Genomic DNA, 27,825 nt, shown 5'->3' with positions numbered 1-27,825 from the left:
GCTTTGTAATCATTCAATCGTGATTATCTTCTCTCCTTCTGGAGGTATAAATACCCCCTTCCATCCTTGTTTCGTTACATTACTTTCATTGCTCTCGACCAAGATCCCAACTAGTTTTTGCGTTCAGTTCTTCAGCTCTTTATCAGTAAGTAATTTGTTTTTTCTCGATCATGATTTCAAGGGGTGGTTTTAGGTATAGACCCAGTGTTCTCCTCCTCACAATTCGAGAGAAAAAAGGTCCTGCCCATGAGGGCTATGCCATTTAGGGTGATAGTGACCAGACGAGAGCGTTAACCTTGTGGGGGATCATTTGAAGGATTTGCATGAGCAATCCTTAGAGGATGAGTTCAGTTGCTCCTCGGGTGATAGTCCCCTTGATGACGACCCGAGGGCTTATAGAGAGGTTGTTAGATTGGCACGTTCGTTCGTGTCGAATGAACAAGCGGGTCCATCTTCTGTCCCGATTGCAAAAGTCCCCGATGTGGCATCTCGGATGTTTCCAGGTCTAAGGATGAATCTGCCACTCATTTTGTTTCTGCACATAATGCTCCTCTTCGCCCGGAATTGACAGCCACTTCCTCTCATGATCGTCCTGTATCTTCTTCTTGGACCGTTCCTTCCCGGTCTAGGACTTCTACTCGTCCACCCTTTCAGCACCCGAGCGGATTCCAAGGTCCTATCCCTCATAAGCCGGATAGGAAGAAATTGGATGCTAGAGCTTTAGCTTTGGCTCTGGCTGATCCCCAGACACCTTATCATGTAGATTTTGTTGTGGGTACATTAGGGCCTGAGTTTTACCCATGTTCTCTTACTTTTGCTGACCTTAATAAATTTCTTTCTTGTTTTCCTCTTCCTGATGGGTATGACAGTTGTCTTCTGAGAGACGAAGATCGGGTGAATAGTCCTCCGAGGGGTTTTTACCCTTTGAATTACGATGCTTTCATCGGGGGATTGCGTCTCCCTTTGCGTCCTCTTTTTGTTGAAGTCTTAAATCATTATTTGTTCAGCCCGGCTAACCTTAGCCCGAACAGTTGGCGTAACATCATTGGTTTTGTTGGCTTTTGCTACAATCTGGGCATTGTCCCGACCTCTAGTCTTTTTCACACTTTTTTCATGTTGCATCCCCATACCTACCGAGGTTGATACTTTTTGGCCAAGAGGCTATCTTCAGCCCTTGTGTTTCAAGGGAATTTCATTGAGAAGGATTCCCTCCCGTCCATCACTAAGAAGTGGAGGGAGTTTTACTTGTTCTTCCGTCCTCCTTCTCCCGAGCCCTTTACTACCAATTTCTAAAAGAGGACGAGGGAGGAGGTCTGTGAAATCCAGCCCAAACCTAGCCAGGGATCCCTATCTGTTTTGGGTAAAGAAGGGTTTGTTTAAATGTTGACTTTAAAGTTGGACCGTGATTTCAGTTTTGTTTAATGTTGACTTTGAAGTTTGACCGTGATTTCAGTTTTACTATCTTTGAAAATCTTAGGAAGCCATGTCAGACCTTTCTCTTAGGGTTGATCCAATGTCCCAAAATGAGGGATGATGTCTTTGTGGGCCATCTCAGTAGAAGATATGGTGTTTGACCCAAAATCCATGGATATTGATGATGGTGTTTCCTTATGGAAACCTTAATTGATTTGCTATTGAACTACTCACTAGTGAAGAAGAACTCAGTTGATAGACCTAAAGCTTAGTTGGACCTGGTTTGAAGACATCCCTCCATACTAGGTAAGTAGTATGATGCGTTGAAAGAAGCCCATCCAAAAATATTGAAGTTAGGCCCATTAAATCCCTATTTTTGAACAAGCTGTCTAGGCAATGGCATTTTGGTAATTTTCTGTTTTGAAGGTTTTTAAAAGCTTTATTTCTTTTAATTTCGTGGTAAACAATCCCACTAGGTTTCTAACTCTCTATGGAACATGGAAAGGACCTTAGATCTTCCTCTTTGGCAACCAATCAATCAACAGGGCCAGTTTGGTCAATTTGGTGAAATCCTAGTAATTCTTGGACTCTGTGTGTTATTTAAAGAGGGGGAACTCCATGTTTTTCAATCCCAATCTGTTCTAAACCTTTGGAGAACGTGGGAAGAGCCCTAGATCCTCTCCTTCAAAGCCAAGAAAGACCCTCAAACATCTGTTCAGATTTCTTCATCGGTTTCTCTTCTAAAAGGTTAGTATTCAATTCGTTTATTCTTTAATTCATTCTTTCTTCTCTACTTCTGATATTCTGATTATGAGAAGGTTATTACACTGCTGTTTACCTCTTCTCTAATTCTTTTAGCCCTAGAGTGAATTCCCCAATTCACTCTATGTTCTTGAAGCCATATGGCAATGATTCTTGAATTTGATTCCACCAACGATCTTGATGATACTTTCCCTGAATTTTCTACCTATCTTTATGATTGTGGGGAAGGTCTCATACTATTACCATGACCTTCCCTTGTGTCCTCATGATTGAGGAGTTAATCCTTGTTTTTCCTTGGACCAATTGGCAACCCTTCTAGTTTCTATTAATTCATTGGATCCTCCCCAAGACTTTCTTTATTATGATTTCTTTATCTTTATTCCCTAGGGTGAATCTTTATCCTCCCTAGTCTTCCCATGGGATATTAGGATTTCTTTCCTTTGAATTTATTTACATTCTTTTCTCTCATTGGTAGACCCTTCCTAATTCCATTCTTGATTTTGAAATACTAATGAGATGTTCCTTTATCTATCCTATGTTGTTTTTGTGAGAGTTAATTATGGGTAACTCTCATGGGAGGTAACCAACTCTTTTGAGAGGTAACCATATCTGAGACCCTAATGTTCTTTTATCTGTTGGAAACTTCCCAACACCTTTTCATATTGTGCATTCTTTGTTTCTCTTTTCCTAGGGTGAATCTTGATTACCCCTAGCCTTTCCATTAGAGCCATCAGTTTTGTTCTGAATCTGCGCACCGAAGAGGGGTAAATTATTTGAAATACCTAATGAACTCTTGTGCTCAATCCTAATATATTTCCCGAAACTAGACTTCTTGATTGACTCGTATAAGAAAACCTCACTCAATTTGACCCTGTATAGCCCTCCGAATCCCTGTTTGAACCTTGTTGTTCTGCCTTGGTCGACTGACTGGTCGAGTGGGCCACTCGACCAAGCACTCGACCAAAGGAAGGTGAAATCCGAGAAATTGTAATTTTAGGGTTTTTCACTCTTATTTAAACCCTACTTCGTATTTCTTTGTTACGGCTGCCTCCTAAACACTTTGTGAACGTGAGAACACCTCTCCAAAACTCTCTCTGGTGATTTCGAAGATTCCTCTGCAGATCTGAAGCCTCTCTTCTCTGTTCTTACAATTCAAGGTTAGTATCTCTTCTGAATTATTAATTTTCTCTTCTTAATCTTGTTCTTGATTGAGATCAGGAAGTTGATGCTGCATTCTTGCAACCATCCCTTCGTGATCTCCTTCGTTTCTTTGAGATCTATGATCATCATCATGATCTCAACCCTAGCCGAAGATTTTCTTGAAACCCTAACCCTTGCTTGAGTTCTGGAAACTCTTGTTAACCTCCCATGCGAGGGAAACCTCATGGGTAATATTTCTAGTAACCTAAATTAGTTTTCCTATGATTTTCTTATTACATTTGGCCAATTATTTAATTTTCTTTCATTCTGTGATCTCAACCTTTTTATGGGAACCATGAGGTTGAAACCCTAATTTCTTGGGTTAAATCAAGAACCCATATTTTGACCATGACTTGATGATTTTATCTTCCCATATGATTTTAATACATCCTAGGAAGTTCCCCTTCGAATTTCGGATCAATCCGACTTCAAACGAAGAAGTTATGGCCAAAACAGTTTTCACTATTCCGTACTGACTTGCTTGGTCGATTGTTTGGTCGACTGGGCCAGTCTACCAAGCACTCGACCAAAGGAGTCAGTAGCTTCATTTTTCGCCCGAATTGATTCGTTTGCTCTCTGATCTTTTAGGCATCTTTCCTAATGTTGTATCTATGATTGTTAGGAGTCTATTTGCTAAGTTTGGAGTTGCTCTCTTTGGTTTTGGATCATATTCTTCGATAATCAGGTAAGGACAGTTGATTCCTTAACTACATAGATTGCTTGTTCTCTGGTTTCTACTTTATGAAACTATGAGATCACCTACTGTTGTTGTATTTTAATTCTGATCTCCTACTGTGAGAACAGTAGCACTTATTTATATTATCTTTTTCATTATTCGTGTTATATGAGTTACTTATTACTGCTTAATCTGATTTTGCTTTTACATTCTCTTGCATATGATGAACTGTTGGTTGTGTATGTCATGACTGATCTGAGAATGTGTTTGCTTAAGTTTGGTTTGGGAATGGGGAGTATCCTATTGATGCTTCTGTCCTTAGACATCGGAGGGAATAGTATGGGCTGTTTTCCGAAGATGCCCATCGACGCTTTCCCAAATCAATGGTTGTCATACCTAGGGCTGTCTAGCAGTGTTTGGCTAGGATATACCCCTGTTATATCAGACCCGAATCGGAAGGGTATTGAGACCGAACTACCTGTGGTAGCAATGGGGATTCGTGGGCGCTCAAGACCGGTGAAAAGATCCGTGAGAGGACATGGATCACATTGTGGATACTCGAAAGAGGCCATTTATTGGAGGGTTGCATATGGCTAGACTTGGGCTCATGGGTGCTCAAGACCGGTGAAATGATCCGTGAGGGGACATGAGAGCTTCCCGTTTACCATATGTGGATAACCAATAGGGTTGATGAGTTCGTAGTCAGGGACTATTAGGACTCTAGTGGAAAGGATACCGGAAAGGATCGTCAGGGACGAGGAATGGAAGTATCTGGACCTGAGTTGATGTAACTGAGTAGATGACTTGCATTGGGCTAGGCTTTTCCCTGACATGCGCCAGTACTTATGCCAAACGGTTGTGAGAGAGTGTGTTGACTTAACCCCTTACCATGGTTTGATGTGGACTTTACCCATTACCAACCGGCTGCTCAAGACCGGTGAAATGATCCGTGAGAGAATCCAAGATATCTTAAATGGTTGAGGATGTGAGCGGACTTACCCAAAGAAGTACGGTGCTATGACTTAAAGTATGTCTGCCATAGAGACCAGCATACATAGAGTTAGATGCATACATACATTATTTGTTTCATATTGCATTGCATCTTGTTATGGTTTGCTTCCATGTTATTTATGTTGTTATGGATTAACTTGCCTTACTGAGTTTCTTTCGAAACTCATTCCTTTTTGTACAATCTTTTGTTAGACTTCTCTACAGGTTTGAATACTATGACGATAAGTATGAGGAAGCACAAGGTGAAGAAGATGAAGACTAAAGGAGAAGAAGAGCTGACTGAAGATGTGGAATAGTTTTCTCTACATTCTTCTAGACTTATCTTTTACTTTACTTGTATTAGCTTAGAGCTTTATTTAGATTTTGATCTACCTTCCGCATGTGTTTGTAGGGTATATTTCCACTATACTCTATAGTTGTCTTTTGAATTGGTATCTTGTTATTCCGCACTCTGATATTCTATAGTGATCCTTCTGAGATCCTTTCTTGACTTTTATTATAAATTACTTGAACATTATGATTTGTTCTTGCTTTTGATTATGTTATTGTGCGAAATGGATATGATCGTTCCTAAACTTGATCTTTTGGGCTGTGGATCACACTCTCGGGTATGCCAGATAGGGTACCGGCTGGGGGGATGTGACAAGGTCGACTTGTCGAATGCCTTGTTTGAAGATATAGTCGGGCAAATCAATCGGGTCAAAGGGGTTATGTTTGATGTCCACAGGTATTCCATGGAATATGTGCCCGTCCTTCAGTTGTGGGGTTTTGCCCCAGGTGAGCACCCTGTGCATATTAATATTTCCTTATGTATTCTGTTCTCTGACCTGATCATTTTTGTTTGTTGTGCACCTAAAGAGGTTCCTCTCAACGATCTCCTGGCTGCCTCTAGTGGGGCCATGTCTCTTGCCCGAGCTAGGAAGCCGGTGTCACAACCGAAGCCTCCATCCACTCTTGTTGTTGTGGCTAAGTCTTCTACTGCTGCAGTCGGGACTGTAAAGAGTCCCAAAAGAAAAGCTGCTTTTGTAGCCCCTGAGGGGGGTGTGGGGCCCAACTCCCTTGTTGGGTCTTCTGGTGCCTTCATCCCTCAGTGAGATTTGATAGACCGGGACTAGATCTTTGGTGACCTGGCCATAGCTCAACGTTGGGTCGAGGGTGCAACTCTTCCGGCCGATCAGGACTACTTGAAGAGTTCTCGGGATGAAGCATTCTTCTCGGATGCTTACAGGTGATGTCCTACTCTATGTTTTGTTTCTTCTCTTTTTTCTTTTCTATGATCCCGACTAATAGTTTCGTTGATCCTCAAGTATTTGGCTGGGGCAACCCACTGCTTTGCTAAGGTGATGGATCAGGCTCAGCGTCAGTCGGAGGAGTTACAGCTCTCCTAGGACCTTTGTCAACAAGCAAACCACAATTCCCACCAGCCCAAGAGGGAGCTTAACGCAACTCGGGCAGAAGTCACTTCTCTCCAGGAGGAGAAAGTTGAACTCTCCAAGGGCCGCAGGAAGTATAAAGAGAAGACCAGGTCTCTTGAGAAGATACTTGCGAAGGCTACCAAGATTTGGATAACGCCAATACTCTCCTGGATGCAGAGACGGAGAAGAATGAAAGATTAAGAAGACGGTCGAGGAATTGAGGGCCAGTTTCTTCGAGGATTCTCCCGAATCCAAAAGGAAGGTGATGAAGGATTATTTCAAAACTCCTCAGTTCAAGCATCTGAAGTTGGCTCTCTCGACTTCCCCTTTTAGGAGGGGGATGAACCAAGCCTTCAACAAGCATCCCTTCCGGATGTAGCTAAGCTGTCCGGGATTCTTGACCTGAAGGTGATGACGAACTCCAGATTCCTCCACCCGAGGGCCTTCCTAAGCTTCCCGACTTGGAGATTCCTTATCCCGTGGACTTCATAGACCCTTCTTCTCCTAGGGATGCTAGTGATGAGCTTACCAAGGAACCTAGGGTGAGGGTGGTGGGACCCTGAGAAACACCATTGTTGACACTAACGTTTCAAATGAAGGTTTGCCGGTTGACCAGTCTATAGAGGCGGGATCTTCCTCGAGTCAGTCATTGAGGGTTGATTGAAGCATCAAGGGAAGGATGCGAGTGACAATCCAAGATAGGGGTCAGCTCGTTGGTAAGTTCATGGCTTTCAATCGGCACGTGAATGAACGTCAGCTTTTGGTAAGTTCATGGCTTTCGATCGGCACATGAATCTCGCTCTTGGCGACTACGTAGAGTTCAAAGATGCTTCAGCATGTCAGTTACTGGATACTGGTTTGTCTCGAGTCATTTTGTACTTAAAAACTTTTGTAATTTTTAAGTCCTGAGTTGTTGTAGTCAAGCATGTAAGTCCCGAGTTGTTGTAGTTGAGCTTGTAGTTTATATGTATTCAGAAGGATGTATTCCCGACCCCTCTTTGTGAATGAAACTTTTGACCAAGTATTTTGCCACTTGCATGCTTCCAAGAATTATGCCTCATGTGTTGGTTGTTCTTAACCCGAGAGATATGATCTAGGGATATAACTTAGCTATTCTTTGATGTAACATCGTGACTTACTCGAGAAGAAGACGCAGAAGTAGAATTTTCCAAGTACGCTAAGTCCTCAAAAGAGGTGCAAAAGATGATTCCGGGGTGGTTCCCAGGTCCATTGTACGTATTTTTATGCTAAGTCCTCAAGAGAGGTGCAAAAAATGTGACTGAGACTGTTCCCAGATCATATAGTACTTGTTTGTACGTTTAGTCCTCAAGAGAGGTGCAAAAGATGTGACTGGGAATATTCCCGGATCAAGGTACTTGTTTGTACGTTTAGTCCTCAAGAGAGGTACAAAAGATGTGGCCAGGACTATTCCCAGATCACGATACTTGTTTTTACATTTAGTCTTCAAGAGAGGTGTAAAAGACAAGTATTTGAGAAGTCTTGTGGTGAACTTGGGATGAAAAAGCTTATTTTTGGAAAAAGATTCAAACTACTGGTAAACCTTCTCAAATTGGTGGAGTTCCATGATCGGTCGATCGGTTTTCCTGTTGTTGGCTCCTTTAGTCGGTATGCTCCCCGGTTTTGTTTCTTTGACAACAATATAGGGGCCTTCCCAGGTCAAACTCAGCTTTCCTTGATTTCTTGGAGCCGATGCTCCAGTTCTCTACAATGCGAGGTCTCCCGATCTGTACCTTCATTTTTTCACTCAAGAATTATAGTATTGTGCTACCCTTTTCTGGTACCGCTGGTTTCTGTGATGAGCCGTTTCCAAAACTTCTTGTAGAAAGTCAAGGTTGGTCCTCAGACCTTGCACATTTTCCTCTTTGTTAAAGGTCTGGTATCGAATAGACCTAGTCAACACCTCGACTGGAGCTAGAGCTTCGGTGTCATATGCTAATTGGAATGGTGTTTCTCCCGTGGGAGCCCGAACTGTTGTTCAATATGACCATAGAACAATCGGGAGCTCTTCGGCCCACAATGCCCAGCTATCTTCTAGCCTTTTCTTTATCTCGTCCGACAGAGTCCTGTTTGTAACTTCTACTTGTTCCTTACTTTGCGGGTAAGCAACCGAGAAATATCGGGGTTCAATGTGATATCTTTCGCAGAATGCCTTGAACCCAAAACCTTCAAATTGTTTGTCGTTGTCGGTTACCAAGATTCGAGGTATCCCAAACCTATAAATGATTTTTTCTTCAAAGAATTTTTCTATTTGTTTATCTGTGATGGAGGCTAAGGGTTCAGCTTCGACCCACTTCATAAAGTAGCCGATGGCTACAACTAGATATTCCTAATTCCTTGAGGCTTTTGGTAACTTACCGACTAAGTCCATCACCCCCACATGGCAATAGGAGTCGGGCATAAGATTGGGGAAAGAGGCACTGCCAGTCCCTTTGGAATGGTGACGTGTTTTTGGCATTGCTCACACTTACGAACGTACTCCATGGCATCCTGTTGCATGGTCGGCCAATAAAGTCCTGACCTTAGAATTTTTTGTGCCAGTGCCTTCCCACCCATATGGGCACGGCATATCCCTTCATGGACTTCTACCATTGTGTACTGAGCTTGGGATGGTCTGATACTGTCACATCCACCCAGCCGGTACCCTACCTAGCATACCCGAGTGTGTGATCCACAGCCCCAAAGATCAGTATTGAGGAAATCAACCTCCCACATTCGCAATAATATAATCAAGAACAAAACTAAATCAAGGTTATCAATATTAATTAGAAGATCAAAGCAAAGTAACGAAATAACATCAGAGTGCGGAAATGATACCAATGTATATATATAATCAAAAAGGTAGAGTGAAATGGAATCTCACTCCACGATTACAGCGGAATGTAGCTCAAAAGACAAAAAGAAGATTACAACCGATTCCAAAAGAAAGAAAGGAAGGAAAGAAGCAATCAAACTAAGCTAGAGTTTATTCTACTTTATAAAGAACGTCTTTATAAACATAAACTTCATAAATTAAGCACTGGTGCTCCCACTCCACGGTAGGGCTACATGGTACATAGCGTGATCACACGAGGGATCATCACCAAGATCTTCATAACTATCAACACCTTGAGTATAGTATGCTTCTTTAGCTTGTGCTTCCTCATACTGGCCGTCATAGTCATCTACACCTGTAGAATAAGCTAACAAAAGATATTTGCATGAAAGAAGTGAGTTCAAGAGAACTCAGCAAGGCAAGTTATTTCATAACAACATAAATAACATGATAACAGAAACATAGCATGATGCAAAATGATATGAGACAAACAATGCATGTATGAGTCTAACTCTATGTATGTTGGTCTCTGTAGGCAGACATGCTTTAAGTCATAGCACCATACTTCTTTGGGTAGGTCTCAAATCACTCTCCATCAACCATCTTGGTATCTTGGATTCCCTGGTGGTAATTAGGTCTTGCATCCCTCGGGACATTCCATGGCTGGGGTTTAGGTCACCGCTTTCCCATATCACCATTTGGTCTAAGTATTGGCGCATATCAAGGTAAAGCCTAGCCAAATGCAAGTCGTTTACTTGGTTATATCAACTCAGATCCAGATACTTCCATTCCTCGCCACGGCCGATCCTTTCTGGTATCCTTCACACTAGAGTCAACGTATCCTATGGCTACAACCAACTCGGACTACGGACTCATTAACCATATTGGTCATCCACAAATAATAGACAGAAAGCTCTCATGTTCTCTCACGGGTTGGCTACCGGTCTTGAACGCCCATGAGCCCAAGTCTACTAAATGCAACCCTACCAATGAATGGCCTCTCACGAGTATCCACAATGTGATTTATGTCCTATCATGGATATGACTCACCGGTCTTGAGTACCCATAAATCCCCATTGCTACCATGGGTTACTCAGTCTCAATACCCTTCCGAATTGGGTCTGATATAACAAGGAGTCCTAGCCAAACACTACTAGACAAGTCCTAGGTATGACAACCAATAATCCTGGAAAGCGTCAAAGGGCACCATCAGAAATATCCCATACTATTCCCACAGATGTCCAAGGACAGAAATGTCGAGAGGACATTCCCCAATCCCAAATCATACCTAATCAATCACATTCTCAATTCAGTCACAACATACATAACTGATATCTCATCATATGAAAGAATACATAAAGACAAGATCATTTGAATATGCAACATATATGAGTAAGAGTCCATACATGATCAAGTACAATAAGGAGTTGTAAAAGTAAGATCCTATTGTACTTATAGCAGTCATATCATAATTAGAAACTACAACATCAGTAGCAAATCTAGGTGTTTCCCAATTTAAAAACTAGGATTCACGCAATCTATGTTAATATAGAAACAACTGTCCTTACCTTAATTAGATTCGAAGATATTTCGGATGGACAAGATAATGAATCCAAAGTTAGGATCAAACAGATTGAAACAAAAGAAGAAATCCCTTGGTGTTATGCTAGGAAGACTGGCTAGGTCGATTGGTCCAATCGACCCAAGCAGTTGACCCAGTGAACAGTACGCGTCCAAAAACTGATTTTTGATCCAAAACCTATTCTACAAGATTTGAAACGCTACGAAACTTGGAGGGAATCTCTAACACAGTAATCTAAGACTAACTAGCATAGATTAGACATCAAACAACAATAAAAACCAATACTTACTAATTTAGAATCATACTTTCTAATTTGAAAAAAAATCATAGTTTTCAATGAAAACAAGCTATGAACTCAAGAGAAGAACTAGAGATGATGAGACCTCATTCTGGTAGAATAACACAGTAAATCAAGGGTATGAATAATCATGAAGATGGATCTATAATGCTAGAGAAATCATAATAAGAGTATGATCATAGTTTCATGAAGAAAACATAAGAATCATAGTTAGGATTGAATATGAAGATCATGACATAAAATAATGAATGGAGACTGTAGAAAAGATGTTTGCAAGGATACAACATCTTCTTCATAATCTCAATATAGAGAATAGATCATAGTAAGAGTAGATCAATACCATACAAGAGTAATTACTAACATTTGATTGAAGAACAAGAGAGGAAACTTGAAAGTTGCAAGAGTTGATCTTCTTCCACACTAATGGAGGCTTGGAGAGGAGTTCTCATCATTCTCTAGGTGTTTTGGAGGCAAGGGAAACTAAAAATACGAAGTCCTATATAAATATAGCAACGTAAACCTAAACAGAGGATCTTGCACAGATTTTGTCTATGTGGGTCGATTGGCCCAGTCGACCCAGCTGTTAGCAAAGCCTTGAAACAAGGAAATGAAGGCCTATCTCTTATCAAAATCAAATGGGCTTCTCACAACACAAACTATAACTCATCTAGTATGGAGGAATGCCTTCAAATCATGTCCAACCAAGCTCTAAGGTCATCAACCAATCTTCTCTTCATCAAGGTGTAGTCTCTTTTCTAAATCATCAAGGTCTACAAGTATAGGGCATCATCGTTAATCTCCATGGATTCGGAGTTGAACACCATGTCTTCTACTGATATGACCCATAGTTGACTTTCACTTCTACTTCGGGTCTTTGGACCTACAAACAATAGAGTTTCCGGGTTAAGGTTAGGGTCGGGTTTCACAGATACACCTCAAGAGTGGATCGGAAAAGGATCTCTTATACAATTGATCATCTAGGATACTGAACCTTGCCGCCTGAATCTTGACTCTTCTGGCCTCATTTTGATCAGTTGAGAGTTTGTCATCCATCAGGTTGGATAAGAGCATGGTCGTCCAGTCGGGTTCTTGCTCGATCTCCAAGATTTCGGTCACTCATATGCTCGGGAAATCCAATTCTTCTATGTAGACTTGCCGAATCTAGGTTTCGTAGTTAGCCATGGAGAGTCGTGACATTTCATCGACTTCTTCATTTTCTTTCTGAGGTATTTTTAAAAAAAATTACTCGATCAAATACCTTCTGAAGTTGCTCGACCGCTGTGAGTTATTTTGCCATCCGATCATCCTTTGCATTATACTCCCCTTTTATTTGATTTACAACTAGTTGGGAATCACTTCTGATTTCTAAGTCTCGCACCCTTAGTGCTCGGGCAACTCGTAGGCAAGCTTAATATAGCTTCGTATTCGACCTCGTTGTTGGAGACTGCGAAGTTGAACCTTAGCGCATAGCTAACTGTAAAACCACCCGGGCTTTTAAGAGTTAAGCCTGCTCCTGAACCCAAGCTGCTACTCAAACCATCTACATGCAATAACTGTCACATCCACCCAGCCGGTACCCTACCTGGCATACCCGAGTGTGTGATCCACAGCCTCGAAGACCAAGTATCGAGGTCCCAGCCTCCCACATAGACAATAACATAATCATGAACAATAATAATCAATGTGCAAAAGATAAACCAAAGATCCAAATAAGGAAAGGATAAATCATATATAATCAGAGTATGAAAGATAATCAGAATGTCAAATCAATAAAGTAAAGTGAGGCGGAATCCCACTCTACAACCAGCGGAAAAGTAGTACTAAAAGAAAAGGAAAAGGAATAAAATTAATCCCAATAATAGGTACAATAAGTAACTAAATTGTTCTCAATCTTATAGACGACATCTCTATAAGTATAAATCTCAAAAATGGCGCAAGGGCGCTTCCACTCTATGGTCGGACTAAGCATCGTACGCAGCATAACCACCCGCGGAATCTTCAGTGTAATTGTCTTAACAACAATCACCTTCCTGGAGATATGCCTCTTCTCCTTGCGCTTCTTCATACGAGCAGTCATGATACTCAGAACCTGTAGAGTAGTCTAACAAAACATTGTACAAAAGGAATGAGTTTCTTTGAAACTCAGTAAGGCAGTTAATCCATAACAACATAAATGGCAGGATTTCAAAACAAAGTAAAATGCTATATGATATGAAACACATGATGCAATATGATTCTAACTCTATGTATGCTGGTCTCTATTGGCAGACATGCTTTAAGTCACAGCACCATACTTCTTTAGGAAGGTCTCATCACACAACGCCTTTTGGTAGTGGGTCCTGCATCCCTCGGGACATTCCATGGCCAGGGGTATACGTCACCACTCTCTCACATCACCATTGGTCTAAGTATCGGTGCATGTCAGGGTCAAAGCCTAGCCAAATGCAAGTCTCCTACTTAGTTACATCAAGTCAGATTCAGATACATCCATTCCTCGCCCCTGGCGATCCTTTCCGGTATCCTTCACACTAGAGTCCTCATAGTCCCTGACTATGGACTCATCAACCCTATAGGTCATCCACATATGGTAAACGGGAAGCTCTCACGTCCTCTCACTGGTTGGTTACCGGTCTTGAGCGCCCGTGAGCCCAAGTCTAATCATATGCAACCCTACCGATAAATGATCCCCACAATGTGATTCCTGTCCTCTCATGGATTGGTTACCAGTCTTGAGCGCCCATGAATCCCCCATTGCTACCACGGGTCGTTCGGTCTCAATACCCCTCCGATTAGGGTCTGACATAACAGGTAATCCTAGCCAAACACTACTAGACAGTCCTAAATATGTCATCCAACAGTTTAGGAAGGTGTCCAAAGGGCATCTCCGGAAACATCCCATAATATTCCCGTAGTAGTCCAAGGACAAAAGTGTCAAAAGGACACCTCTCCTTTCCAAACCATACTTAAGCATACACAAGCATCAATCCATAACATCACATATATGGTAACCTCATATATGGAAAGAAATTAATAATAATACATAACTTGCATATATTTGGTAAGTAAATCATACATGAATCAATTTAATATAAACAAGTAATGATACTGAAATCAAGATAGTACAACAGTAGTATAACATTGTAAGAATCTAATTAAAGAAATAAACTAACAAGATTCAAATATAGAAACTAAGATATGCAATCTATGTAGTTAAGGAAGTAACCATCCTTACCTTTTATAACACACAAAGAAATCTTAAGGAATCAAGTAAGATCTTGACAAAACTTGAGAAGAAGGTCCTAAACAAATGTATACAACATATTAGGAAAGATACCTAGAAGGAAAGATATCAAAACATCCAAAACTGACCAAATATGGAGTTGCTGTACTCATTGGTCGATTGACTTGGTCTACTGCCTCAGTCAACCAATGAGTCGACCAACCGAGACAGTGGCCTTCAAAAATCAGAATTTTGAGAATAAAGAACCGAATTTGGTGGTTCAAAAGGGTACTAAACAAGGGGTAAACTACAATGGTAGTATACTATTATATAGAGGACTCCAAAACACTAATCAAATCAAGTCTTCAAGTTACAAATTAGGAAACAAAAAGTTACCATAATTAGATCAATCATGGTTCTTGAATAATTCATAGTAAAAATCATGGACAAGAACAATAGGATGATGGATCACTAATTGTGTTAAAGGAATCATGAATAGCATGCATGGATTCTCAAAAGAAATAGAGCTAAGGCTGAAGAACATCAATCTAAATAAGGAAAGAGAATGAATACAAGCTTTCCTTCAAAAGCGAGTGATGATCTTGATGAAGATCATCCACCAAGCTTTAGATCCTTAGGAAAAGAGAGGGAATGAGTAAAGAGATAGTTGCAACAGAGGTACAACATCTTCTCTACTGTCCTCAATCAGAAAAGGAAAGAAAAATAACGACGAATCAAATACGAAACACAGAAGAGGATTATCACATACCTTTTTGTGTAAGAGCACGAGTTTTGACGAAGATCCGTCAAGATAAACACCAAGGACGCAAGGGAGATGACTTGCAGAGGGCTCTGGTACGTTCCAAAGAGTTTGGAGGCAGCAAATACAAAGTAGACTCGAGATTGAACTTAAATAGAGCAAGCAAGACCTAATTAGCAAAAACAGAACCCATTGGTTGATTGTATTGGTCGACTGGTCCAGTCGACCAATCAGAACAGCAAGACCAAAATAGGGAAATGAAGGCTCAGATCAAATCCAAACATCAAGGGGTTTTGCACACACACCAAATGACTTACCTAGTAGGTAGAAATGCCTTTGAACCATGACAAAGAGCACTCCAAGTCCATCAACTAATCCGATCTTCATCAGGATACAGTTTCCATAAATGGAACACTGACATCAACACTCATGGATTCAAAGCCAGTCACCAAGTCTTCCACTGGGATGGCCCATAGCTGACTTATTGCTTTACTTCGGGTTGTCGAACCTACAAACAATAGGGTTTCCGGGTCAAGGTTAGGGTTGGGTTTCACAATAACCATAGGTACTCGACATCATCAGGTAGACCGGGCTCCAATTTTTTGCCCGTGGTACGCTATTTTCTACAATGAAGTCAGCTAGAACTTGGGCTTTGATGGCCTTGGCTTGAACTCAATCTGATATTCACTGAGTTCGACTGCCCAACCAACCATTCTCCTGGCTATGTCTGGTCTATGCAAGATCTTTTTCAGTGGAAAATTTGTCGGGACGATAATCGGATGCACCTGAAAGTAGGGCCTTAGCTTACATAAAGCTATCAATAGGGCTAGAGCTTGTTTGTCAATAACCGGGTATCTAGTCTCCAAATTGATGAGTACATGGCTCACGACCGGATTATAGGTTGTCTCTCCCTTGACCAATACTACACTTACTGCGGTCAGTGATACGGCCAGATATAAGGTTAGACTTTCCCCTATAACTGGTCGTGCTAAGACGGGAGTCGTCCCGAGTGACTTTTTGAGGTCTTCAAAAGCTTGCTGGCACTCTTCAGTCCACATGTCTTCTCCCTGAGTTGATGTGGCTTTAAGTGCTTTAAAAAAAGAGTTACATTTTTCCCCCTCGAGAAATGAACCGGTTTAGTGCGGCCACTCTCCCGGTTAAACACTGGATATCCTTTATAGTTCTCAGAGGTTGCATGTCTATCAAGGTTTGGATTTTTTTTTTAGGATTTGCTTGGATCCCCCTTTGAGATACCATGAAACCAAGAAACTTCTCGGATCACACCCCGAATGCATATTTTTCTGGGTTCAGACGCATCTGGTAAGTTCGTAATATATCGAACGATTCCTCCAAATCGGTCAGGCGAGCAACCTGAGCCAAGCTTTTCACAAGCATATCATCGATGTACACCTCCATGTTTCTCCCGATCTGTCCATTAAAGATTTTGTTTACGGCTCTCTGGTAGGTTGCGCCGACATTCTTTAAACTGAATGGCATTACTCGGTAGAAATAGCTTTACCGATCGGTCATGAATGAGGTATGTCTTTCATCGTCCTAGTTCATGAGAATTTCATTATACCCGGAATAGGCATCCATGAAACTGAGAATTTCATGCCCGGCTGTTGCGCCGATGAGTAGAACAATCCTTTACAAAGGGTAGCAATCCTTCAGGCAGACTTTGTTAAGCTCTATGTAATCGGTGCACATCCTCCATTTTCCATTTGCTTTTTTGACCATTACCATGTTCTCTAGCCAGGTTGGGCACTCGATCGGTTCAATGAAACCTGATTTCTCAAAGGTTTCTCTGTTTCTCTGTTTCAACTCTAACGGCTTTGTGTTTTTCTATTGAAAAAATTCTTCTTCTTTGGATGACTGAGATTGCATCCTTTTGAATCCAGAGCTTGTGTTTGGCTACCCTCATGTCAATCTCGGGCATATCATTCGCCAACCATGCGAAAATGTCTACATTGTCCTGCAAGAATTCAATCAACTCCTTCTTGAAGTCCTCGAGCTGCTCGGACCCTACGAATGTTCCACTCTCTGGGTGATCCGGGTGTAATTGGATCCTTTCTAGTTTCTCGACCGGTTCTGCTCTCTGCATGTTCTTTTCGTCCCAATCATCTCGAACCTCAATGGTCAAGGGCTCCCCGAACTTTCAGACCTTTGTATTTGCTTTAGGTAGTTGATATAACATTGTCGAGATGTGGATGTCGGACTTGCACTCACCTACCCTAGCTTTGGTCAGGAACTTTAGTTTCATATGCTTGGGTGATACAATTGCCTCTAACGCGTTTAACATTGGTCGCCCAAGTATCACGTTGTATGCGGACAAATCCTTTACCACCATGAAATTTACCCAAACTAATGTATCCTGGGGTGATGTCCTAATCTTCAGATTAAGTTGGATCGTTCCTTCAGCAATGGCTGAAGACCCTGCGAAACCATAAAGAGGGGTTGCACAAGGGGTCAATATATCATCGGCCAGTGTTAGTCTTTAGAAGGCCTTGTACGATAGCAAGTTGACCGAGGAACCTTTGTCTACCGAGACTCAGTGAGCATCATCATGGGGTGTGGCTATCCCGATTAGATCATCATCTGTGAAGCTGATTGGTTCAGGACAAACCGGATTTCTCCTCTTTTTGGGTAGATGTACAACTCCCATGAACCGAGCCTTTTGTTTGGCCTTTTTGATTGATTCCACAGTTGGGCCGCCCATTATGACGTAGATGGGAGACTCCTTTTGCTCTTTCCCTTTGTCGGCCTTCTTTGCAGCTTCTCCCGAAGTTGTCGACCGGGCCCTTTTCTTTTGTTCAAGCGACTTGTCCCGGGGACGTCCCGTGCTCTGGACATACTAGCCAAGCTTGCCATCTTGAATTAAAATTTTAATTTCCGATTTGAGACTTCGGCAGTCGTCTGTGTTGTGGCTATAATCCTTGTGGAAACAACAACATTTATTCATGTTCCGATCTCCCGCTCGGGAACGTATTTTCCCAAGCCACTTCAGAGACTTTTTATCCCGTAACTGCATTAGGATCTCCAATGGTTTAGTGTTGAGCCGGGTGTAGCTTTCTATATACATGTTGCGGTTGGCTAAGATCCCGACTGCATTACTGGTTTTGGCCTCGGTCAGGTACAATCTTCCTGTATCAACTTGTGAGAATGGGATGGCGGTTACCATATATCCTCATATATTGTAATCGCCTAATAATGCGATTCCAAAATTGCCCTTGGGCATAATTAAAATTCCCAACATGAAGAAAGCCGAGGGACCTCACCTATTCATCGCCCATATCCATTGCCTCAAAATCCTCACAGGGCATTTGTGTCCCTACTCATTCTTCAACTGAACAACATCTTCTGCATCCTTGTCCTCTATAGGTGGAACAGGCAAGTACTGAGCAAGCCATTGATTGCCAACCCCATCCTCTACGTGAGTGACTCATCCTTTAAACTCCCCCGGCCCAAACCTCTCCAGCACTAGTCAGCAGTCCTCCATAAGGTAAGTTCCTAGAGCAAAAGAAATCGGAGTGATACATCATGATATACATCATATGTCGGTAGGGGTGTCAATGGTTCGGGTTGGGCCGGTTTCGGGCCGGGCCTAACGGTTTCGGGCTGAAAAGCACTCAGCCCAAACACAGCCCATTAAGAAAATAACGGTTTCGGGCCGGTTTTGGGCCGGTGCGGTTTGGGTTCTGGCTGACTAACGGTTTGGGCTAACGGTTTAGAATTGTGTTTACTAACGGTTTGAGTATGGTTTTTGATGAGCACATTTATGTGTGAAATCTTAGGGCATAAAACATGCATTTTTAACACTTTGTGTGGAGCTACCTTGGGTTTTACGTTGTTTTTGCAGATTTTATGAATTTTTAGGACTTAGCGAATATCTGGAGTTTTGAGTATGAAACATGCGATTTTACGCGTCAAGAGGTCCGTTCAAATTCTCAAGTGCGAAAGTGGGCCTGATTTGGAGCATGATGGGCTAGAGATGCAATTATGGGCCAACTCCAGAATATCTTGTAAAATTAGATTAGGATTTTTATTTTATTTTTCTTTATTGTAATTGAGAATTGTATGGGGCCCACAAGTAGTCAAAGACTAGGATTTTCTATTTTAGAAGATTTTATTTTGTTAGATTTTATTTATTTCTGTAATTAGTTTTTTTTCTCTCTCTTCCCACTTTCTATTATTTTCACTATTTTATTTTATTCTTTTTCCTTAATTAACACAAAATCGTTTTTGTAAAAGCATATATTTCTTTCTTTCTCTTTCCTTTTTCCAGTCTTTCTCTTTCTTCACCTTCTCTACGTGTAACTCAATCTTAACTTTTATTTTATTTATTTTATTTTTTTTATTTATTCTTTTTCTCCACTTTCCTTCTTAACGTATTTCTATTTTTTTTTTTTTTTTTTATTTCTCCCCACATTCTCTCTCTCTCTCTCTCCCTTGAATTTCTAATGAATTTTAACTCTTTCTTTCTTTATTTATTTTCTTTCTTCTTCTTTTATTTTACTCCTTATTATTACTAGTATTATTAGTATTATTATTATTTTCCTTGTTTGTAAATTATTCTCCTTCTTCTATAAATATTACCTCCCTCTTAGGTCTAAATAGACTTTAATTTCTCTTTAGTTTTACTTTAGTCTTGCACTTTCTATTCTCTTTAGTTTGCTCTAGTTTTCTCTAGTTCTTTGAATAATTTGTGGGCTCTAGTTCTAGTTTTTAGATTGAATGTTTAGGAAGATTGAAGTTGTGTAATTTTTCTTTTATGCAAGTGATGCGTCCAAAATCTGCTCAGCCCTTGGATCTCCACGTGATGTCCTGCAAAACGAAAGCGTCAGATGTGGCCCGACCGCTGGGGTCGGGAGTCCACCTCCGAAGGCTAAGTCAGTTGATGAACTTAATCACAAACGGCTCTGCTAGAAGCACAGAGCTAATGAATGAAGAAACGGGAAAGGTGATCTAGATAGCAGATCGCTAATAGTTTAGGTCTATCAGTATGTATCTGAACCTGAGCCTCAGATAGTATTCTTTTTGATCGATTGATCCCTCCCTCACCTTGTATGGTAGTGAGGTTTATATAGAGTGTACCTTCGAATCTCCTTCGTTGGATGCACTCGAGCCTTCTTCGGGTAGTCGTTGGATCTTATCAATGAGATCCGTTGAGCGATAGACTTCTACTAGTTTGGGCTAGTAGAGGACTCCTGAGATAACCGTTAGGTTATGCGATAGTTATCCCTTTGATGATGATTATCCGCAGCCGTCAGCTTGAGTCTGCCATCATCAGGGTGATTACCCTAATCCATAAGTAAGATTAGGGCACGCTTGCAGCCGAATAAGCTTTCTTCTTCAGCAAGCCATCTTCCGGATCCGGTTCGCTCGGGAGCGATTCGATTTTCTCCGTCTCGATCGGGGTCGAGGGTCGGACCAGGTATGAACCCGGTCTGATCATAAACTCTCCATATCACGAGCCCCCCAGACCAAGCGTTCGGTCGATCCCGAGGGCTTGGTTTCTAACTGGGTTCGTCGTCAGGTGATGATCTCTGCGTGCTTCATTAAATGTCATATCACATTTAATGCGGTGGTCACTTTTCCTCGAGCGTTGTGAGTGTAAGGCCACATATCTTCGTTGTAGTTGATCTGTCGTGGCTCACGTCATCCAAGTGACGGTTTCCGAACGCCTATTTCGGATTCGTGAGTTCAAACTTTCAAAACGTCTTTCAATCTTGATCGTTGATTTTGAATCAATCTCGATCGTTCAGATTCCCGAACACTCGTGCGGGAGTTTTAAAAGCGGTTCGTTGTCTTTGTAGGTTTCATTCTTCCTGTCTGGAATTTGAACCTTTGTTGTTTGCTTCGCGCCTTCCTGCTCTCAAGCTTCCGTCTCACTAAATAAGTAAGTTTACTGGTCTTTTCTTTTTGTAGTTTACTGAAACGAGTAATGGCGGACGATAGGGCTTCTTTAGTACCCCATCGTTGGTGATAGCGATGATGCTTTTGCTCCTCCTGCTCCCCGAACGATCGGATAGTGATAACAAAACCCTAACCGTCCTCTGGCAGGAGTTCGCTGAAGTTTCTCAAAAAGGTTTTGAAAGAAAAACCGAAACTTCTCCTGTCCTTCTCGAGTCTGGATCTTCCAAGATTGTCGAGTCTTCTAGGCAGCCTCAAACCTCCGGGTCCAATGATGGACCTGGCTCTGTTCCTTCCATTTATAATGGAGAAACCCTTCTTTCAGCTGTCCAATATTTTGACCTTCCTTCCTCTTATCAGGTTAGGGCTCCCCACCCTGATGAGAGGGTTGATTCATCCCTTTCGGGTGAATTTTCTCTGTACATAGATGCACTGGAAAGCGGGGTTCGCTTTCCCTTTTTTAATCCTTTATTCTCCGCAGTTTTGAATCACTGGAACATTTGTCCCGGAATGCTCCTCCCCAATAGCTAGCGTCTCATCGTCGGCTTCTTGGGTTTGTGTTTTGAGCTTGGCATTACGCCATCTCTTTCTCTTTTTGTACATTTTCATGTTCTTTCTATCTCCCATCCTCCCGGATGGGTCTTTCTTTCCAAACGCAATAAGGCTGAACTTGATTGGAGGGGCAGCATCCTTGTCAAAGGAACTTGCCCTTCTAACCACAAAAGATGGCACGAACGATACTTTTTCTGTCGAGCGCCTCCATCAGATCTTAACTTCCCGACCACCTGGAGGAGGTTTACTTCTTTGTCCGAAAGTAACCGGGGCCTTCCCTTTATCCAGAGAAGACGAGGGGGCCATCGGGAAGATCAAATCCATTCCGTGGTATCAAGAGATACATGGATATGAAGTGGAGTATAACTCCATCCTTCGATCGGGGCTTGGCTCATTGTGAGCTTCTAACCATCATCCTTTGATTTGACTGAAGTGATATGTCTTGAATTCCGATTCTTGTCCTTCTTCTTTGTAGTGCCTCCCGGAACGAACCCCGAAAGCCTGCGGGTGAAGGCCGCTAGGGCCGTTGTGACAGCCGAGCAACGATCGCCCGGGGTCTTGACCGCAGATCAAGAGGCTTCTCTTCCCTCTCCCGACCCCTCTTACGGGGGTATCGGGAATATCGAGCCCGTAGCCGATGCTTCGGGTAGAGGGAAGAAACCAATGGTGGAGAGGGCTAACGTCTCTTCCTCCATCCGAACCAAGAGGAGGCATGACACAATTGATGCTCCCTCCAACAAAAAATCCAAAGCTTCGACGGATGGTGAGGAGGTCTTCATCCCCCAGTGGACTCTGAAGATGACCGACGGGGTTACTCGGGATCCCGAGAAAGCTGCAGAATGGAGCTCCCTCGGTCTTGCTCCTTCGATCGCCGGGAGTTTGAAGCCCTGGATGACAACTCCCTTGTTAGTCAATCTACAAGGTACCGGTCTTCTTGCTTACTTATGTTTTCATAATTTCTTATGACTTCTTCGATATCTTCCGTCTTCCCGGGGAATGCTATGTTGAGCTTTTATCAACACATGGAAGCATTGAGCCGGGTTGGTCGCACCAGCTCCTTGCCGCAAACTTGTGAAGAGAAATTGGCCAAGGCCAATTCTGAAATAGACCAGCTGACTGCAGCTACCGTGGAGCTGCAGAAAAAGCATGAGGAAGAAGTGATCTCCCTCAAGGAAGCCCTTGAAGCTTCGAAAATCGTGTCTCTGCTGCCGAGCGCAAGGCCGGGAAGCAAAAGGCAGGCTGCCACGTTGTTTGGTGACAACCTTGAAATCAAAAGTAGGGAGCTCGAAGAACATCTGAAGTTGGCGATCCCTAGCAAGCCTGAGCATATAAAGCCAGACCTTCGGAAGGAGTGCATTCGGAAATACCTGAACAGCGTACCTTTCTCCGAATTGCTAGATTTCTACGACATTCAAGCCTATCGCATGGGGCAGAACGACGTTTGGGAGCAGATCCTTGGAACGATCCCTGACTTCGACACTGCTCCTTTTCGTGAGGTATGCCACCCAGAGGTCTTCGGGAAAGTTGGTATGGATCTCCCCGGACCGGGCTCAGGGAGAAGATGATCCTTTTCCAGCTGACCCTCAATATGAGGCATATCTGAATGACGAGCCGGCACTTCCAAAGGAGAAATCACAAGCCGAGTCTCAAGTTGTTGTTGTAGAGAGTTCAGCCAATGCCACTCTTGAGGAAGGCTCTTCTCATGGTCCTGAGAAAAGTCCTCCCAACCAGGGTCCCTCGGGCAAAGATGAAGAAAAGGCTTAGGGAGTTGTTCTTTTGTAAAGATGGACCCTCAATTTAATGAATAGACATTTCTTTTTTCATGTTGGCCTCAAAATTTCCCCGTCTCCTGCCGAAATCTTGCCTTGAATATCAATGTATTAATGATAAAACTTATCACTTAACTTTTCATTCCTCGCCGAATAATGATCTTGTAGAAATATTGTGAAGATGCGTTTCGGGAAGATGCGTTAATCTTCCCCACTACTTCATTTATTGCAGAGTCCACACGTTTCCCTTCTACGAAGTTCAAACGTTTTCCTGCTTTTGTATACCATTCACTGTTTCCAATGAATCGGAAATACATCCATTATTTTAATGGCAGTGCGACGATTGGAGGTTTCTCTGCATCAGGTGCTCGCTTCCACATGTTTCCATGTGGCATCCCTTCGACCGTTGATCTTGCTTTTTGCGGATTTCGAAGCGTCATTTCGATCTGGGTCGTCGGTTGTCCTTAGCCTTCAACCGTCGTCTTATACCTGAGGCTATTTAAAGCCTTCGTGGGTACTCTCCATCTATCCCGACTTCGCAAGATAGATTTGCTAAAGTGCCAAAGCAACCTTTCGTCCTTCGGCCTGCTTCCGTATTCCTCGTACTCCAACGACAGCTCTATCCATTTCTGAACAAGTGAGTTTTTTGATTACTCATCTCTTTCCCCACTTCCCCCCTTAGTAAACTGCACAGTAGTTATACTTGGGGTTTATTTTGTTGGTCTGTTAGAAACTGTAGAAAACTAGGGTTTCCCCATTGTTCCTGTCGTTTATTTCTGTACTGATACGGCTGGTTTTTTTGTTGTTTTGCATAGTGGCTCCCAAGATCAACCCGAACTTTATCAGAGCAAAATCTCGTAAGAAAAGCGTTCCGTCGGTGGTGGTTGGGGCCAGTGCGGTGGTTTCAGCTAGTGAATCCTCCAAGCGTAAGGCGATCGCCGGCGGTGAATCTTCAAGTCGATTCCTGCAGCTTCGTTGATGCCGTCCCTGCGCCTCCTTTGCCCGAAGTGATCGCTCGTCTTTCCCGGGAAGATCTTGATCACTCCGTTGCCGATGGTGCTGCCGGCGCTCCCGCTGGTGAGCTTTGTTGGTGAGCCTGTTGGTGCACCCCCGAAGAAGACTCTTCGGGCATCCGAGGCAACTATGTTGGCGTCTCGATGAAGGTGTGGTCCCAGCAGGTGCTGCTCCTATTTCTAACTCCAGTGCTTGTTTGGCATCCTCCTCCTCTCCTTCTGAATTGGAGGATTTTGCCACTAGGAAGCGCCGTCGGGTGATAAGTGATGAAGCTCAGCCTTTGCTTGGTGTAGTTCATCCTTCTCATCCTTTGCTCGAATTAGTGTCAAACGAGTTTGACAGAGCGTTGGAATGGTGTACTCGCTGCTCGAATGACTTTTGAGAGCGCAGCTTCTTTCCAAACTTCCGGATGAAGTCTTTACGAAGTCACTTGGTGATGTAAGTCTTTCTTCATTATCCTCTCGATTTTGAAAAATTACTTTTCTGCTCCTCGCTAACCCGGAAGTTGTTTGCGGGAGTCTTCTCGGTAACTTCCACAACCAAGTGGAAGTAGTTACTAGACTCAATAGGTTGAGCAATGAAGTTTCTAGGCTTCGGGAAATCTCTGAAGCTAAAGATGTTGAGATTGCTCGCCTTCGGAATCTAGCTTGGGAGGTGGCGGGGAGAAAAAATTCGATGATTGGTCGTCTTCGGTCGGACTTGGATGATGCCGGGGAGAAGATCCGGCGATCGGAGCGAACAGTTGGAAAGTCGGGAGCCAAAGGATCTGAAACGTTACCCGAAAGGCAAGTTGTCGTTCCTTTGCCCGAATCCCTTCCAACTGATGTTCGCAGAGCCTGCGTCTTCAAGTATTTACACAGTAAGCCTTTTGTTGATATGCTGAATGCTTATAACTTGCAAGCGTACCGGGATGGTGAGAACGAAGTATGGGAATCAATATTAAGGAAAGATCCTCATTTTGATACGACTCCCTACGGTGTTGTTTGCCATCCTGAAGTATTTACCGACACGGGTATTCCTCCTCCCGATTGGACCAAGGATAAGATTGATCCTCCACCTTCCGATCCGGATATTATGCAATATCTGGAAGATTCTCCTGTTTATTCTCCGCTGGAAGAAGTCAATTATGACGAGCTTGTACCGAATGCGAGTTTGGTCGAGGACCATTCTCCTCCTGAAAAAACTCGACAAAGAGTATGAAATTGCGGAGGATTTTCTGAATATCGAAATATTTTTGTAATCCTCATTTCTTCTCTTCTTTTCCTTGACTCCCCACCAATGGTTGACTCATATGTTTGTTCTAGCAAAGTCGCGTCGATCTTGTATAACTTGTTAACAGTCACCTATAATGACTTTCTTCTTTGATTAGAGATTGTATCCAGCTCTTGTAATTGTTTTGATACTAGCCTCTTTGGATCTTCTGAAGAAATAAGAAATTACTTTATCTTGAACTTTGCTAGCCACTTGAATCGCCGTTGTATTAGGTCTTAGTTGTCTGAAACAATGCCTTTACATAAGGATTTCCGGAGAAATACAATAAGTCTGAGAAGGAACTCACTCGGGTTTTAAACCGATGCCTTATACTAAAGGATTTCCGGAGAAATACAAGTCTGAGAAGGAACTCACTCGGGTTTTAAACCGATGCCTTATACTTAAGGATAATTCAAAAATTCAATAAGTCTCGAAGGAACTCACTCGGGTTTCAAACCGACGCCTTGCAAAAGGAACTCACTCGGATTTTCATCCGATGCCCCGACTTAAGAAAGTTCGAAAGATTTTCCATAAGCGTTGAAGTGTTGAAGGACCCACACGAATTTTCATCCGATGCCTTATAGTTGGATCTTGTTCTTGAATGTGGTGTATGATGCCCCCCAATCAAAAGATAGTTTGTTGAAAGCCAAAAATTGCATTGATTGAGTTGAAAATGATTACATCGCGAACACAATTGAAATCATCCTCAAGGATAAAACTTTTTGAGATGTCTAGCATTCCACGAACGATCCAACTCTTTCTGGGAATCGATGTTCTTCAGCCTGTAAGCTCCTGAACCGACCGGTTTTACAACCATATAAGGTCCTTCCCAGGAGGGCTCCAACTTTCTTTGGTGACGCGGGTCGGAGGCTAGGGTGTTTCTCAACACCAGATCTCCGGCTAAGTACCGACGATTCTTCACTCGAGTATTATAATGAGACGTTATCCTTCTTTGATAATGTTGAGTTCGTGCTATTGCCTTTGCCCGAACTTCGTCAAACAAATCAAGACTATCAAGTAGTCCTTGTTCATTTGCTTTTTCCTCGAACTCACGATCCCGTAACGTCCCCGCCATTATCTCCACAGGTGCCAATGCTTTGGATCCATATGCCAACCTGAATGGAGTTTCTCCTGTAGGTGTTTGAACCGTAGTTCTATAAGCCCACAGTACATTATGCAGTTCTTCGACCCAAGAAGCTTTGTCAGCTTCGAGTCTTCTCTTTATTCCTTCCAGTAGCGTTCGGTTAGTAACCTCTACCTGGCCATTGCTTTGGAGGTATGCCACCGAGGACATACGATGCTCGATCATATATGTTCCACGGAATTGCTCAAATTGTGGACGAGTCGAACCGAGTACCATGGTCGATGACAATTATCTTTGGAATCCCAAAGCGATATATGATCGATTCAAGCACAAATTTCTCCACTTTTTTCTCAGTAATTGTCGCCGGTGCACTGGCATCTACCCATTTTGTGAAGTAATCAATTGCTACTATCCGGATATTCCCGTCCGCTTTGATGCCTTGGTGAATTTGCCCATGATATCAATTCCCCACATTGCAAAGGTAATGGGATTTAGAATTGAAGTCATAATTTCCGCCGGGCGCTTCGATCTTGTAGCATGAATTTGTGAGTTACTACATCGACGAACGTAGTCCATAGCAGCCTCTTGGATCTTAGGCCAATATAACCCAAGTCTTAGAATTTTGTGGGCCAGGGCTCTGCCACCCATGTGAGCGCCACAAATTCCTTCATGAACCTCAGCCAAAGCTGATTTTGCTCCTTCGGGGCCTATACATCTCATAAGGGGTCCGGCATAAGATCTTTTGTATAGTCTCCCATTCCGAATGACAAATCTAGCTGATCGAATCTTGATCAACCTTGCCTCTCTTTGGATCCTCGGGTAACTTGTCATCCCTTAGATACTCGATTATTGGATCCATCCAAAGCAACGTTCGCTTCAATATAAGAAATTTCTTTCTCATGATAACTTGGAAAAGTTATCTCTTCAATGTAGACCGAAGGGTCTAGATTCTTTTCCTTGGCATTGGCTAGTCGGGATAGCTCATCTGCCACTGAATTTTCATTCCTCGAAATATGAGATATCTTCAAATTCCGAAATTGGTTCTGAAATGCCTGCACTATCTCCCGATATTTTT

At 42.6% G+C, this 27,825-nt stretch overlaps 1 protein-coding gene across 1 annotated transcript in view; it reads right to left on the bottom strand.

Moving 5' to 3' along the window:
* Nucleotides 1-13,231: 13,231 nt before the first annotated feature.
* The window catches only part of LOC149005188 (protein STICHEL-like 3), a 98,966-nt gene continuing 84,372 nt past the window's right edge, over nt 13,232-27,825 (bottom strand). The window contains exon 8 of the mRNA XM_089168797.1: nt 13,232-13,291. Coding sequence (XP_089024923.1) covers nt 13,273-13,291 — 19 coding nt within the window. The 3' untranslated portion in view covers nt 13,232-13,272. The remainder of the gene's footprint in view (nt 13,292-27,825) is intronic.

This window comes from Hakea prostrata, chromosome 9 (assembly GCF_041222555.1).
Source record: "Hakea prostrata isolate BN-2017 chromosome 9, UWA_Hpros_2, whole genome shotgun sequence".
NCBI classification, from domain to species: domain Eukaryota; kingdom Viridiplantae; phylum Streptophyta; class Magnoliopsida; order Proteales; family Proteaceae; genus Hakea; species Hakea prostrata.
The sequence above is the reverse complement of the archived record's forward strand: the minus strand, read 5'-3'. Positions and strand labels throughout refer to the sequence as shown.